General features: G+C 37.1%; 1 protein-coding gene across 8 annotated transcripts in view; it reads left to right on the forward strand.

The window, feature by feature from the left end:
- IQSEC1 (IQ motif and Sec7 domain ArfGEF 1) overlaps positions 1–17,500 on the forward strand; it is a 2,803,266-nt gene that overhangs the window by 2,244,921 nt on the left and 540,845 nt on the right. For all 8 annotated transcript variants that reach the window (XM_044078078.1, XM_044078079.1, XM_044078080.1 and 5 more), the window contains one exon: positions 14,303–14,585. In XM_044078078.1, coding sequence (XP_043934013.1) covers positions 14,303–14,585 — 283 coding nt within the window. The remainder of the gene's footprint in view (positions 1–14,302; positions 14,586–17,500) is intronic.

Below are 17,500 nucleotides of genomic sequence, written 5' to 3' on the forward strand. Positions count from 1 at the left end.
TTAACTCTGCCACGTCCTGCTCTGACTCCTGCCTTTTTGTCAGTGCCACCGTCTCCAACCCATATAACACAGCTGGTCTCACTACCCTCTTGTAGACCTTCCTTTTTACTCTTACTGGTACCTGTCTGTCACAAATCACTCCTGACACTCTTCTCCACCCACTCCATCCTGCCTGTACTCTCTTCTTCACCTCTCTTCCACATTCACCATTACTCTCAACTGTTGATCCCAAGTATTTAAACTCATCCACCTTTGCCACCTCTACTCCCTGCATCCTCACCATTCCTCTATCCTCCCTCTCATTCACACACATATATTCTGTCTTAGCCCTGCTGACCTTCATTCCTCTTCTCTCTAAAGCATATCTCCACTTCTCCAGGGTCTCCTCAACCTGGTCCCTACTCTCACTACAGATCACAATGTCATCTGCAAACATCATAGCCCATGGGGCCTCCTGCCTGATCTCGTCTGTCAACCTGTCCATCACCATTGCAAATAAGGAACTCAGAGCTGATTCTTGATGTAATCCCACCTCCACCTTAAACAAATCTGTCACTCCCACTGCAGACTTCACCACTGTCACACTACCCTCGTACATATCCTGTACCATTCTTACATACTTCTCTGCCACTCCTGACTTCCTCATACAATACTGGAAGTAACTAGAGCCTCTGCAACTACGGCAGCTGCAAGGACTCAAACAGAACCAATGTCAAAGGAAAAAATGATAAGACCAGCAGCTGTAGCATCAAGGTAACATTTAATCAATTGGTAGTACAGACTACATATCAAACAGAAAAAGTGAGTGCATACATAATAACAAACCGGTTTCGGCAAAGAATAAGAGTGCCTTCCTCAGTGTAAAGATCATGAGATGTAGTACACTCCTTATATAGTATTAATTCAAACAATCAATCAGGACCATTAATTATAAATGCTCGTTAAGTCCAGGAGGGATTAATCCCCCAAGTTTAATAATCCATTTCTTCTCTTTTTTGTTCAAGATGTCATGCCAGCCTAACTTGTTGGATCTAGAAGCTCTTATTTTGTCAATAATAATGAAATTAAAAGAGGCACTTGGATGTAAAAGGGTATTTTTGTACAGTGCATTGGCCATTTTTCCATTTCTGATTTCATTAAGATGTTCCCCCACCCAAAATTTTACAGGACGTGAGGTTTGTCCAACATAAAATGCCGAACAATGACATGTAGCCAAATATATAACCCAGTCAGATTGGTAATTAGCATAAAATGATAAATCAAAAACCTGACTGGTATTCTGACTGGACAATGATTTGGATTTAACAACCTTGGGACAATAGGAACAGTGTCCGCAGGGGAAACAGATTACTAATTTGTCCCCTAAGAGAGTTGTTTGTACCAATGCCATATCGGGCAGAGAATGCTTATAGTGATTGAAAAATGAAACAAAATGTTTACCTTTCTTGAAGGTAAAGGAACATCTGGTTGGTAAAATATCAGAAAGCATTTGGTCAGCCAACAACATATTCCAGTGGCGATTGACACTTTGAATTAATGAATCAGTATTTCTGCCATATGTAGTAATAAAACGAATGGCAGAACCATCATTATTATGTTTGTCTTTATATTGGAGAAGTTCATCCCTGGCCAAACCATCAACCGTATGGAACGCCCGGTATACATAATCAGCCCCATAGCCCCTATCCTTGAAACTCATAATCAGATTGTGTTTGTAAGCATTGTAAGTCTCTGTTTCAGAGCAGATACATTTACCTCGAATGAACTGAGATTTTGGGATATTTTGACAAACATGAGGAGGATGAAAGCTGGTGGCATGGAGGAGGGAGTTGTATTGGGGGAATTTACGGTGAACCTGAGTGGAAAGAGTATTGTCAATGTTTCTGCTTATATTGACATCCAAAAAAATTATGTTTTGCAAAAATGCAAAATGACCAATGCACTGTACAAACATACCCTTTTACATCCAAGTGCCTCTTTTAATTTTATTATTATTGACAAAATCAGAGCTTCTAGAGGCAACAAATTGGGCTGGCATGACATCTTGAACAAAAAACAGAAGAAATAGATTATTAAACTTGGGGGATTATTCCTTCCTGGACTTAACGAGCATTTATAATTAATGGTCCTGATTGATTGAATTAATACTATATAAGGAGTGTACTACATCTCATGATCTTTACACTGAGGAAGGCACTCTTATTATTTGCCGAAACCGGTCTGTTAATGTGTGTGAACTCACTTTTTCTATTTGATATGTAGTCTGTACTACCAACGGATTAAATGTTACCTTGCTGCTACAGCTGCTGGTCTTATCATTTTCTCCTTCCTCATACAATACAACAACTCCTCTCTAGGCACCCTATGATATGCTTTCTCCAAATCCACAATGACACAATGCAACTCCTTCTGACCTTCTCTATATTTCTCCATCAACTCTTTCAGAGCAAACATCTCATCTGTAGTGCTCTTTCCCAGCATGAAACCATACTGCTGATCACTAATCATCACCTCCCTTCTTAACCTAGCTTCCCCTACTCTTTCCCATAACTTCAAGCTGTGACTGATCAGCTGTATCCCTCTGTAGTTACTAAAGCTCTGCACATCACCTTTATTGTTAAAAAACAAAACACTTTTTCTCCTCTCCTCAGGCATCCTCTAACTTTCCAAAATTTTATTAAACAACCTAATTAAAAACTCCACTGCCATTTCTCCTAAGCACTTCCATGTTTCCACTGGTATGTCATCAGGACCAACAGCCTTTCCATTCTTCATCCACTTCATAGCTGTCCTTACTTCCTCCTTGCAAATCTGTTTCACTTCCTGATTCACTATCCCCACATCATCCAACCTTCTCTCTCTCTCATTCTCTTCATGATGATATTGATAGATGTATCTATCTATCAATATAGATAATGTATATATATATATATATATATATATATATATATATATATATATATATATATATATTGATACAGATATAGAATCATAGATATGATATTGCAAATCAAATCGCTACAAAGTTGTAAAGTTATAAACCTGCACAGCAATCACTTAGTCAATATTGGTAAAGGGACTATATTAAGTACACTAGAAAGCATATAATTATCATACATAAAATACTAAGTATAAAATTCAAATTGCAAAAAATACAGATGTCCATTTTATAATTGCAGTAAAGCACTTGGGATGTACATGGTACAGATGTTGCCATACATCAAGGGATTGTAAGACACTCGTCCTCCAGACTTTTGCTTAAGAACACCTCAAGACATGTGGTGATATTTGTAACATGTACATCTCCCTCATACCTTATTGCATACTGTTGCATGCATACACACATATATATATATATATATATATATATATATATATATATATATATATATATATATATATGTGTGTGTGTGTGTATATATATATATATATATATATGTATGTATGTATGTGTTTATATAAGGGTTCAGTTCAGAAAATGGAGTCAACAGAAAGTCGAACATCATATGTTCTAGACACTAGACCATATAATCAACTTTCCCAAACGTTGAAGCTTTTGAATGGCGATAATGGCACAGTGGGGATTGGGGAATTTACCCTTTTCCACACTAGAGTGCAATTTCAGAGTTGGTATTATAGATAATATGTAGGAGTGTGCAGGGGAGGCTTGTTCCCCTGCAAAAAATACATTTTTATTTTCCATTGTTCAGCTTTTGGGAAAGTTAATCATATGGTCTCATTTGACTTTCTTTTGAGTCAGTCTTTTGAAATAGCTTCATATATATATATATATATATATATATATATATATATATATATATATATACACACACACACACATATGTATATTTATATGTATATGTGGTTGTGTGTGTGGGTTTATGACACACACACACACACTCAACTTTTCCTATAGTTAGATAACAGTAAACAAACTTGACCTTTTTTCATTCTGCTGTTACTATATTTAGTTATATTGTGAATATATAGCTTCTCGAATGCAGCAGGAATCATCTGAAATCTCTGTGTTCAAAGTATATGACTACTGAGAATGACTTTAGAGTGTAGAGCTGGTGTTTGGAATTACTGAAAGTTTATATATTTTAGCCATTTGTAACAAAATGTCAGCTTGTTAAGTTTTAGTAGGATGTGGGAAATCCTCTGTCTCCATTATGGATCCCTATTAAAATAACTTTCTTGTGTTATACTGACAGACCTTAAGTTAAGATCAATGCATGAAGGCTTTAAACTAGGCATACAAGTTACTATATGTGAAAACACAGAAAATGTCTTTTATAGCAGGCTGTGGTTTAAATGATTAGGAGGGAAATAAGGAAGCATGTATGTACATATGTATGAATATATTTATTTACATTTATTAAATTATTTCATTAAATATGAGAGATGGGAGAATGCACTTTCATCTGATGTGCAGGATTATTAGTCATTTAGAGGCATAATTAAGACTAGGGATATAATCAGACTAAACAGAATGTGTCTTTTTCCTGTCTGAAAGCTCTTCCATATGTGCCTTTAGGCAGCTGTTCAGTAACAAGGGTCCCAATGGCTGGTAGTCTGTGTGAACATAAATATGGTTTTCATTGAGTCATTATTGTGCACCACAGATGACTCCATTTCTAGACCTTGAAATGTATGAATCTTATTTGTTTTAATGGCGTTTAGGAAAAATGTTATTTTGAAGTCATAGGAAACATTTAAGTTTATTTCAGAATTGTGGTTTGCCTTATATGCTGTGATATAATTGCTAATCACTTATGTTTGTTCCTTGGTTTTCCAGACAGCCGTAATTGTATGCCAGGGACTTTTCTAGTTTCTGAGTAGTTTCTGTTTCCCGTGCACATATCTTGGTGTTCATAGTCCTTGATCCTTCTATTGATACCTTTCTCTACTTTGTTGTGTGAGGTAGAACGCAGACTAATTGTTTTAAATCAGTATATCCTATCTGTTTTGCTACTGTTTACCTCTCTGTATGTGCAGGCATGTCTGAAAAATACCTATTGGGACAGCCACCTACCTGGAAACATATATGTGTGTGTGTGTGTGTGTGTGTGTGTGTGTGTGTGTGTGTGTGTGTGTATATATATATATATATATATATATATATATATATATATATATATATTAATGAGTGTTTCCATTTGTGTAGTAGAGTAAAGATGACTGTAAAACTCTTAAAAGTATATGAATGTTGAGATGCTAGCATCTTAGTGTAATCCAGATGTGGTGTTGCTGTAACGGAAAATATCAGCAACTGTTCTGTACGTTTTATTTATTTATTTTCTTTTTTCCTGACTGAACCATTTAGTGAAACAAGGATGCTGAAGGGGAGAATTAGACATACAGAGAGCAGACTGGCCCTCCAGGACTGCTAATCATTGGAAGCTTTCAGGAATGAACCTGCTGCTGTTTGCTTATATGTTTGTTTTCTATTTATCTGTTTACGTTTATTAACCAGGTTGGTGGGTTTCCCAAATAACCCTTTTCAATCATGATCTGGGCTCCAGGGCGGTAACAGTTAGAAGCACAAAACAGTATTCTATTTGTTTTTCAGTATATTGTAATTAAAATATTTCAGGATTGCAACTAAAGCTACATAACACAGCAGTGTTTATAAAGTTTTTACAAATGTTTGTGTATTTAAGAATGATCAGTTCTATCACTGTACCTGGTGTAAGCATCACACAGTCAGAGGTATATGGTCAGACAAGTATAATAAAAGTCATTATCTCATGTTAGCCTACAATTCTAAAACAAGTTAAGTGGTTTCTTTAAATAAGTGTTTTCTTTAGCTTTGCTCTGAAGTCTTTCAATGTTTTTGAGTCCTTATTTTATTGAGGAGATGATTGACCATTTTATCATCATACATTTACATTTTAGGTGCAGCATTGGCAGGTTTAATGCAGTGTTCATACTGGCAGCCCTCAATCCATTTACAGAATAAGAAAAACGTTGCAGAACAATGCTGGATATCAATAGTTTTAATAAAATCCAAATACAACAAACAATGAAACGACTTCAGATGAGCGCTTTCATTGTTTGTTGTATTTGGATTTTATTAAAACTATTGATATCCAGCATTGTTCTGCAACGTTTTTCTTCTTCATATTTATTCACTTGGCGTTTAGCAGAACTTAGGTGAGGTGTATCGTTTCACATTTTTTGACTATTTACAGAATAAGGTAGATCAAATTAAAGCGTTCTGTCACTGAAAATGGCAGCTGAATTCTGATTGGCTAAAAGTCACATGCATATTGTTATGTAATCAATGTTGGTCATGTGGAACTGTATGATAAGAGGTGTGCACACATTTTGAAACTGCTGCATTGATTTCTTGGTATGTAGTAAATTAAGTATTTTGTGCAAAGAAGCTGTCTCTGTTTGTTGCATAGCTCTCAACCTTCCATCTCCAAATTGAGGAACACTAACCCTCATAATGTGGAACAAATGGGCAAAATGTGGAACACATACTAATGGCTTACTAACAACGTCAACTAGGAAGGTCATAGGATGGTTAAAATATACTTGTTTTACTTATAAAGAAGATCTTTAATGAATTAATATGATTCATTTCTGTTCATTCTGTTTACAATGGATTTCACTTAAAAAAATTCCTAACACTGAATGTGACAGAGTCTTTCAATGTGGAACTTTGAGGAACTTCGAGGAACGTGAACTTTTTAAGACCTCAAATGAGGTACTTTCCTCATAATGAGGTACACTTGAGAGGTATGGTTTGTTGAGTATAGTTATACAAATTTTAAAGATAATTTTCCTGCTGTACTTTTACCACAGTATGCTTTATTGAACTGAGTCTGTATTGTTTAACTGTCTTTCAGATGATCCTTGCAGAAAATAGTTGTTAGATACATGAAAACAGACAAGATATGAATCCAAATGCACTAACTCATATACTGTAAATGTCCAGATTGTCTGTTTTGTTCTTTTATTAGAATGCATACAGAAGGTATGCAGGCAAATTTACATGAACCCTGTATTGTCTTTAACAGTACAGTAAAACATGAAAACTCACAACAATGAAAGCCAGCATTTGTTTATGTGTATCAAGTGCTTCCAAACCATAGCTCACTTCCTAGTTAATATAAAACAAGTGTGGTTTATATCTCCCTGCTATGTGCTTGTCTTTGTCTTCTCTCCATGTGGTCTTAAAACAAGCATGTTACGTGACTCATTAGTTATAGTATTGTTGGCTTAATTATAACCTCTGGTAAATGTTTGTTTGTTTTATTTTGTTTTGTTTAAGTAGTAGTTGGACTGGATCATTGGAGTCCACTCGTTGCCAAGGTCTTGTAATAACTAGAAAAGAAAATATAATAAATGAAGGTAAATAGCATTGGGACAGTTAGATAAAGACCATATTAGGCTGTATATCAACAACATTAGCCTTTACTGATGGCAGTGCTCTTGAATTTGCTCATGTGAATATAATTATTATGTGCATATGTAAAGTCATTACTTTATGCTAATGACTCTTTTTCTTTTTGCATTATTTGATGGCCTCCATCTGTAGAATGATTTAATTATTTATTTAAATACCCCCCCCCCCCTCTGCATCCACCTGGCCCACTCAATTTGCAGGATCGGGAGATGGACATCCCCAGGCTACGTGAGAGCCCAGCAAGCCCGTTCATTCCTACTTTAGACAATCTGTTGCCCCATCCATTCTCCAAACAGAGAGAGGGAGAGTCAGGTGATAGCAAGTGTATCAGCCAGCCAGTCTCTCAGAGCAGCTATCTATTGGCTGCCTGCAGACTGCCAATGAATTCCTGGTGAGGGTAAGAAGTATGCATGCTCCCACATACACACCTTTTCCCCAGAAAAGTCCCAACTTGACACAGTGTGAGGCTACACAGCCAGTATAGGTAAGTGATGCACTCAGTCATTGCTAATTGTCACCAGTGCCATTGGCCTAACAGCTTCTTACCACCTGAAGATAAGTGAGCTCATGTGGGGTGCTCAAGCATAACTTCCACACCTCTCATGATACTAATCAAACATGAGTTGTCTGGGCTGTAGTTTGGCCTTCATTCCTCTATGCCATGAGCCAGGTTACGGTATAATTCTTTTGACTTTATATCTAGAAAAGACAAATCATTTAAAAAGGGAATTGTAAGATTCACTTATACAAAATTAAACTGAAAGGAATGCATTATTGAATACAAACATTAAAATATGAACAGTTCTGCAGTGTACAGGAAAATTATTAATTCAGAGACATAGAACAAATGAGTTATAATTAGGACAGAAGAAAATTATTCTGATCAAAAGATAAAAAAATGCAACTAATACAAGGCAAGTTAGCCATTATTACAGCAAAATAAATGTGTTTTAGAGTTAACGGTACAAAGTACACTAGTTAAGCCCAGTAGCATCTGCCTGTATATATACATGTGTGTATATATATATATATATATAAAAAACATTTCTAAACAGTCAACCTTTTCTTTCAAGTGCCATAAATGCATATATGGCAACTGTATTATAGATGATATTGTAGGCTTCATGACCACAGTTTTGAATTCACAGGTGTGGCATGTATATGCTTCAGCTTTTTGTAGCAAAACTAGAGAAAGAAAAATGTCATGTTTATCCACTGCTGGATGAACACTGGTTTTACAGCACAGTAGTGTTGTTTTTGTATTCATGAGTCCTTTGCCATGAGCTAAGGTTGGTCCTTACTATGGACAACTAAGCATTCAGATAAATGATGCTTTGAAGCAAAGTGTTCAACTATTTTATTTCAGATTTAAAAAACAAATTATGTCTCATAGGATTATAGGAGATTACAAGGCTAATGGCCCTGGCACCCTTACAAGCCTAGCCAAGAGTTTATCCCCAAAAAGAAACCTCAGTCAGCACCTGTCACCCCTGTCAGTGAGGGACACAGGTGGAACCCTTGGGACAAATTTTTGGTTTTCCATCCACTTATCAAGGTTGCGCTTGAAGAGAGTCAGTGACCTGCTCTGTTTGACATGCATGGGAAGTCTGTTCCAGATATGGGACAGCCTCTGGGAGACAAACTTGTCTCTCCAGCAGGTTTTGTTGATGTTGCATATTAGATTCAGGCCTTTCAAGCAGGTAATGCATGAGGAGTTAGACTTATGGATATGGAGCATCTCTAGTAGGGAACAAAATTGCCTTGTAGGTGAGACACAGATCACCCTGAGCAATCTGTACGATACTGAATAGAGTGATAGTGATTTGAGCCTGTCTGCGTCGGACAGGTGTTGGAGGCCATGGATTCTCTTTGGGAGGTATTTCAGTGGCATTTCCAGTTGGTGAAGATGTTTGGAGAGGTACATACCAAATGGGGCGTTATACTCAATTATTGGTCTAATGAGGGAGGAGTTTAGAGAGGTAATAACCACCTTTTTTCTGGATGCAATCCCTTTACTTATGAGATGAACCAAGTAAAAGGCTTTTCTGTCCACTGTCACTACATGATGGTCGAATGTGAGGGTATCAACCTGAGCACCCAGGTCTCTCACCACAGGTTGTGTGCTTAGGGGGTTGCCATTGATGTGATAATCAGTAGGGGCTATGTTTTTGCCGAATGGTATAATGATACATTTTTTTGCATTTAGCTTGAGGCCATGACTTTGGCAGCAATAATTAGTTGCTGTGAGACCCTCTTGCAGTATGTTAACATCATTTGGGGAGTCAGTGACAGCACCCGACTTACAGTCATCCACAAACTTGGTCAGCCACAGCCCTTTTTTCTTTGCCTGGACCTCTGAGCAGTACATGCCAAACAGTAGGGGTCCCAGGACAGATACCTGGGGAATTCCACTAGTGACAGGTCTGCTATCGGAGGTGGAGGAGCCTATTTTGACTTTGAGGGTCCTGTCTGTAAGCCAGTTGGCCACCCATCTGATGAGATAGAGGTTTACACCAAGTTGTGTTCGCTTTTTGATGATACCTGAGTGGGGGATTGTGTCAAAGGCCTTGGACAAGTCAAGGTAAGCTGTATGCACTGACTTTCCCTCATCCAGGGCCTTGGTGACAGTTTCAAAGAAGTCAGTCAGGTTCAACAGGCAAGATCTCCCTTGACGAATCCAAACTGAGTGGGTCAAGTGCTTGGAGATTGGCTATGTCCTTGTTTATGAGATCCATAATAATATGCTCCATGGCTTTACATATCAGACTTGTCAAGCTAATGGGGCAATAGTTTCCAGGGTCAGTAGTGGCACCACCTTTGTGCAACGGGATGACAGTGGCAGTTCTCCACTGTGCTGGAATGAAGCCTGTACTTAGGCTGTGGTTGAATAGGATGCTCAATGGTGAAACCAGTTCTTGCTGGATATGGTGCAGAATACAGCCTGGGATACTATCATGCCTCATGAAAACTGTGTTCTTTGCCTTGGATAGGGACACTTGATCTGTGGAGATGTGAGGTGCAGGTCAAGTATCGGGGATGTCAGAAGGGCCTTTGGGGGGACAGGGGGGTGTAATTTACACCAAACCTATCTGTTAGCAGGTTGGCTAAGTCAACAGGATCACTGTAAATGATACTGTTAAGTACTAATTTGGAACATCCTGGGCTTTGCCATGGAGGTTCCTGACTTAACTGAAGAAGGCTTTGTGGTTTCCCTTTGTTTCGGAGGCTAGTTTCAATTCCTAATTGACTTTGGAGGCTTTCACTAGTGATCTAATTTGCTTGTTGAGGTTATGGAGAGAGATTTTCCAATTTGGAATATGTTCCTTTTTACCCTTGGTCTGTAAAGCCTGTTGACAAAGGATGGCCACCAAACAGGTTTGTGTTTCCATGAGGAGCAGGTTTTAGTTCTGTTGGGTATGGCTGAGTCCATGCAGTTGTACAGGTGCTTGTATACTGCATTGGTCTACTGTTGTACTACTCAAAGGACTTTCTGAATTTAGTGCCTTTGATACGGTAATGCATACTTCTTTTGAATTTGATGGTGAAATAACTCTTCAGAAATTTCTCTTCACTGCCAGTTTCTGGGAACTGTTGCCACAGGTTTGACAGCCATGTGTATACAAAGACATGAAGTCTTCTGAGCAAGAGCAACTAAATATTAAATTAATTCATGATGCAGAATTATGTTCACATATGAGTCCACCCCCTGTCTCTCTCACACACACACACACACACACACACACACACACACACACACCTATAGACTCATTTGTTATGAACTTGGACATTTTTGCATTTATAAATGCTGATGGGGAAGGTCTGCCGAGTTTAAAGTAAATCACTGAAAACGCAAAACCATCAAAATACCTTTTCATAAAAAATCCAATCAAAAAACATTGTAATCAAAAACACAACGCATTGAAAAAAACTTTCTGACAAAAAACATTGGTCACACTAAAAATCTACTGAAGATCAAAGGCAAGAAAAAACAAACTGCTACTAAACTAGCTCAGCTCCTGATGCCAAACAGCAGGACTAAACGCCTCTCAAACACATGTATGCTTGTTCTGGAAGTCAAAGGCAAAAACAACAAGCTGCTACTAAGCCAACACAGTTCCTAATTCCAAGCAGCAGAACTAAACACCTCCAATAAGCACAGTCAAAGAGGTGAAACTCATCAAAGATAAACTCAGCCAGATAGCCAAACTCACTGAAGCAGGTCTTTTTAAATTCCACAGGGATAAGCAAACAAGATGCCAATAAACGAATGACTTCAGTTTTATTAAGCACCACGATACTGCTTTTCGTCGGCGCCCTGCGCCAACTTCTTCAGACTTTGAAAAATAACAACTCACACTTAAGTGCTGCTACATTTAAAGCCATTGCAAGCAAATTCTATTACAAACTAAAAATCTACACATTTCGCTGACAACACAGTACTGGAAGAACACAATCTGTAATTTAGAAAACTACCTAGTTCATGAAAAAGTACTTAAATTACATGACATAATTTCAGAAGTCCTTATATGTTCTGTAGACAATCACAACATAATAAACCTCACATGAAAAAAAATGTCAGCACTATAACTGATGACAGTGATTTTAAAAGTAAAATAAAAAGATAAGAAATCAGTAAATGGACTGAATATACTTTGTGCCTTTTCATTATGCCTTTCAGTGGTATAGATTATGTTTACCACTTCATTTTGTAGACTTTTCTGTGTATTTCTCTTTAGACTATGCAGGACTACATATTCCTCCTATCCTGTGTACAATAACAATGCAGTGATTTTTTACTAGAAAACATGTCATCACTAGTTAAAACTATTAACATGGGGGGCTGCCCTCACATCCCCCAATAATATAAATACCAACTCCACAGTCACACTGCAGTAACACAACTTGAGTACAACATACTCCATGTAACTTATTCATCTATATGAATTTTCAGTGAAATGCACAGGCAATTAAAAGTGCAGTAATTGCAGAATGCATTTCTGTGAAGTACGCGTAACTTGCTGCGTCATTTCTGCTTTACATCCGAATGCTACAGGTAGTTGTACATGGTAGCACAACTGCCCTAATCAACTCTTCACTTGCCCCAGGCATCCCTGAACTCTTCCATTGAGCTGCTGTCTTTGGTAACGGGTTCCAGAGACTCCGCACCTTCTTGGTTAATTCATATTTTCTTACAACAGCCTTGAGCCTTTCTCCTGCTGCCCTGTTTATACACCCTTTTATCTCTCCTTCTTCAAACTGAAAGTGCATTGCACTGATATCATGATATGTCTTTTTTCTGCCATTATATTCATCTCAAATAAATGTTTTTTGGAAACTCTGTTTCACATGATCATTAACAGCACAATGTTCTTGTCTTTCTATGACCTTCAGACCTTGACTCAGTATTCCAGATGTTGCCTTATTAATATCATGTTAAACGCGAGGATAACTTCAGTTTCACTTATGTCTATTCCCTTAGCTATGGTCCCAGAAACACACTGATTTCTACAATCACTCCATCACATTTCATTGCATGTTTCTGCCTGAGAGAAATTATAACCTCTAAGATACATACAGACATAGTTGTAAGCAAGCTATGACCCTACACTTTTTTTTATTATATCCTAGCTGTCATATATATATATCTATATATATATATATATATATATATATATATATATATATATATATATATATATACCTCAGATCTCACTATAGTCAACCCCCTTATATCCTTGACCACAGCAACACTTAAGGCATCATCAGTGAGCATTTTTTTTCTTTTCCATTCCCACTGTGATGTCTGGCACAAATACGCTTAGCAAGACTATGCCTTGTGCTAAAACATGTGATACTCCATTGCTTATTGCCTTTCCTTCTTACAGATAATTCCACCTTACACGCACACACCAAGTTTGTAGTTCTTACGCTGTTGTGCCATTTTGCTGTCCACATTTCCATTTTTGGTCCCATTCCTAGACCACTATTTCCACATCAAGGTACAGTATTAGAATCAAGGCGTACTGTGTGTGTAAAGCTTCCTGTTGTCCACCTCAGTGGTGAGCTGTCATTCAACTAGATTTGCTTGGATAGTCAAAGATCCTGCTGTCTGAATTCATGCATGTGTTCATCAGGAAGAGAACAGTCATTCACAAATTCCACGAGTCTCTCCTCCTGAATGTTTTCTATGACCTTCCCTAATGTGGAAGTGAGTACAAGTGACATGATTTTTATAAAACTTGGAATTTATTTATGCCTTTTTATTGTACTCATCAACTTAGGTGATTACTTGGCTGATTTATGAATGTTTTTGACCAGAAGAGTCCTACTACAATCAGTAATTCCTTTGGTAGTCATGCATGAAGTTAATTATAGTGTATGCACAACAAACTACAAGGTATTAAATCATTTACAGGTTACTGTTTGTCAGGTTTTTTAATTTGTTAACACCAGCAAACACTAATCATGTATTTCTGAGTACTACTAGAGCAATACGATATAATTGCATAGAAAAATGCAGCCTGAAACTTCAATAATTTTATAAAGTGCCTTGTTTTGGTTTTGTTTTTTTAGCTAAACTGTAATATTTTAGAATGTGTTTATGGAATGTTATTTCATACCTGGTCTGTTGTGGCAGAAACACTCTACTTGTTCATATCTACAGTCTAAACATTCACTTCAGCCTCTTATTAAAAGTTTTAAAATTTGGATTGGATATTTGACTGCAATAGATTTTCTATTTGAAGTACTGCCTATATACATAGAGACATTTTATTTGGTGTGTGTGTTCTTGAAATGTTCAACAGCTGCAAGTAAAAAAAAAATCATGAATACTCTCCAAGGTGTGCACTGCTAAGAGACATAACCTTTTTCTTTTTCTTTCAGTGTGGAGGGTGAAGCCACAAACACAGAGACAGGCACGTCTCTGGACAGTCCATCGGGTTATGGCCAAGGATCACTATCACACAGTTCTTCTATAAGCCCAGATCAGTTTGACCATCCAGCTTATAATCCTTATGCCGCTGCCTCTGGTCAACAGCGCCCTCGACGGCCAAAACTACAGCATTCAACATCCATCCTGAGAAAACAAGCTGAAGAGGAAGCTATCAAGCGGTCACGATCTCTCTCTGAAAGCTATGAGTTGTCTTCAGATTTGCAGGATAAACAGGTACCACAAACCTTTTATCGGAAAGGAGATTTGAATTCACTTTATGAACATTTACATGACCCACATATGCTGTTACCTAATAAGTTAGAATTTTTTTGTAAAACCCATTTGGAATCCAAGTGATTGAGTTTGCCAATACAGTGCATTTTGCAGTAGGAAAAAGCTGCTTTAAATCCTGAATATCTAATGAAATCAAAAGAGTGGTGCTTCAGAGCACAGTTCACAAAAATAGGAGGGCTTCATTGAAATTCTGCCAGATAGCATTACTGCTAATCCATTCATCATTGTTTCTCTGCACCAACTGCAATTTATATAAGAGCTTATGTTACTGGGACCACTTAGCTTGGATATATTGTCTACATTTGACAAGCGCCTTTAGAGAAGAGTGCCAAGCAAACAACCATTTGTATTCCTGAGGTGTCCATTTTTACCTCCTGTTAAGTCAACATTAAGCAGTAGTGTTCCCTACTGGAGTAAAGTGTGCACACCTATTTTCTGTAGAGTAACAGCTAAGCTCTGCCTTATTTATGGAACAAAAAGCTTACCAGATGTAATCAAACAGATGAGACAGAGAGGGGTGTGTGTGTGTGTGTGTGTGTGTGTGTGTGTGTGTGTGTGTGTGTGTGTGTGTGTGTGTGTGTGTGTGTGTGTGTGTGTGTGTGTGTGTGTGTGTGTGTGTGTGTGTGTGTGTGTGTGTGTGTGTGTCTGTGTCTGTGTGTCTGTGTGTTTCCGTCTGCCATCCCACATAGAGAAAAGTGATTCCTTCCTATTTTACACTTGACATTTGGCTGCAGCTTCACAGTAAAAACAATGACAAGTCCTTTACTGTCATTTTTAAATATTTTTTATCTTCAAAATAGTTTTTGAATAACTACTTTATACCTAAACTTTTGTATGGCTTCCTTATATACCTCCTCCTTGTATCTTTTCTGAAAAGAAATAGTTAGTCCTCACAGTAAATAACACTGTCACCAGTGTGTATTTGTCAAAGTCAGAAAAATGTATACTGTAACCAATATAATTCTAAAGGACAAGTCTAGTCATTATAGGAAGATCACTTCACAACTCAGCAATCCAAGCCATTACTGAGTACGATTGCTGTACTTTGTAGCTTTTGAGCAAGCCACTTGAAACAACTTGAAAAGACAGAGCAGTTCCTCGCTAGAAAAATCATACAGCTGGAAAAATATATTTAGAAATACTTAAAAAAAAATGATACAGTCATATATATATATATATATATATATATATATATATATATATATATATATATATATGGGTCTAGGACACATGCTCGACTAGCATATGTCCAAATCACAAAACATCGAACACACATACATGAAAGCACTTAACTTCAAAAAGCACTTCCGTGTATGTGTAGTTCAAAAAAAAAAAATCTACGTTTCTGCAGGGGCTTGCCCCAGCACCCCTACTTTATTATTCTTACTCCGAGATCGCACTACAATGGGGAAAAGGCAATTTTCCCTTACCCACACTGTAGTCCCATCTACGAAACAGGCACACATACACGGAAGCGCTTGTCGATGTTAAGCGCTTTCGTGTATGTGTTTTCGATGTTTTGTGATTCTGACATATGCTAGTCGAGCATGTGTCTGGATCCCATATATATATATATATATATATATATATATATATATATATATATATATACACACACACACACACACACACACACATCTGCGAAACTGAAAATATTGGAAATATACTTCAGCTGCATTGATGGTAACATATACTGGTCAATGAAAAGGAATTTGATTGCAAAACATGACAGATTACTTTTCAGCCAACTGAATCAATGATTAAAAAATGATGCACTCTCTGTCTACACACATACACACACACACACACATATATATATATATATATATATATATATATATATATATATATATATATATATATTCACTTCAGAAGCTTGAAATCTCAAAATCTCGAATTTCAAAAGACTGAGACCAAAATCTTGAAAGTTCAAAAGACTGAAATCTCAAAACATGCTCGACGATCAAAGCTACAAATTAATATTACAATTAAAATAAAATAAAAAAATAAATAATTATATTAAGTAAGATTAATACTGTTCTAGATTTTGATGTGTCAGCCTATTGTTCATATTCCCTAACTTTTTGTTACTATCCACATTTCATTATCAATGTATTTGTATCCCCATTTTATACCTTGCTGTAAATGTTTATTTAGAAAGTTTAAATATTTCAGTTTGCAAATTAACTTCAGCAGCAGCATTACTCAGTAGTAAGTGGTTACTGGTTACACTAAAAATGACTTACAAATTAGCCAAAATGTTTCTCCTAACATATGCCCAACGGGTTCAGGTTAAGTAACATTCTTCTATACTGCCTTGCCATTACACATGTGAATGAAGGATGAATTCAGGACATGCCTTTCACTGACTCAGATTAACATGTTTTTGTTAATAGTGTCTAATTTGGGACATCGTGGGAATCTTCACATTCCAGACTACCCCTTAATGTATATTATTTGCTCGCATAGTAAAACTTAAGCGCAAGTCGGTGGTGATGAGTTCAGTTTGCACTGCTGCACTCCATAACAAGCCATTAAAAAATAACATATGCCATAAATTTTGCCCAGAATATACTGACTACAGATATATCTTTATATCTGCTGACTTCAGTAAAGGTGATTTCACATCAACATGTAAATGATGTGTTCGGGTATTGCCGTATATGAGGATGGAAGCTGTACTGTTATGTAGTAAACAGGAATGCTTTGCTGTGTTTGTCTTGCTGTATCTGAAAAAGGCAATTGAATAGTGTGTTTGAGTGTGAGTGTATGGATATGTGTGTACGGGTATAGTGTTGAAGAACAATACAGGATATCCCTGGGAGGTAAAGGAAGACTCCTCCTGGCTGTGCAAT

The sequence above is a fragment of the Protopterus annectens genome, chromosome 7.part0 (genome assembly GCF_019279795.1).
Source record: "Protopterus annectens isolate FY-2018-M chromosome 7.part0, PAN1.0, whole genome shotgun sequence".
Classification (NCBI taxonomy): Eukaryota; Metazoa; Chordata; order Ceratodontiformes; family Protopteridae; genus Protopterus; species Protopterus annectens.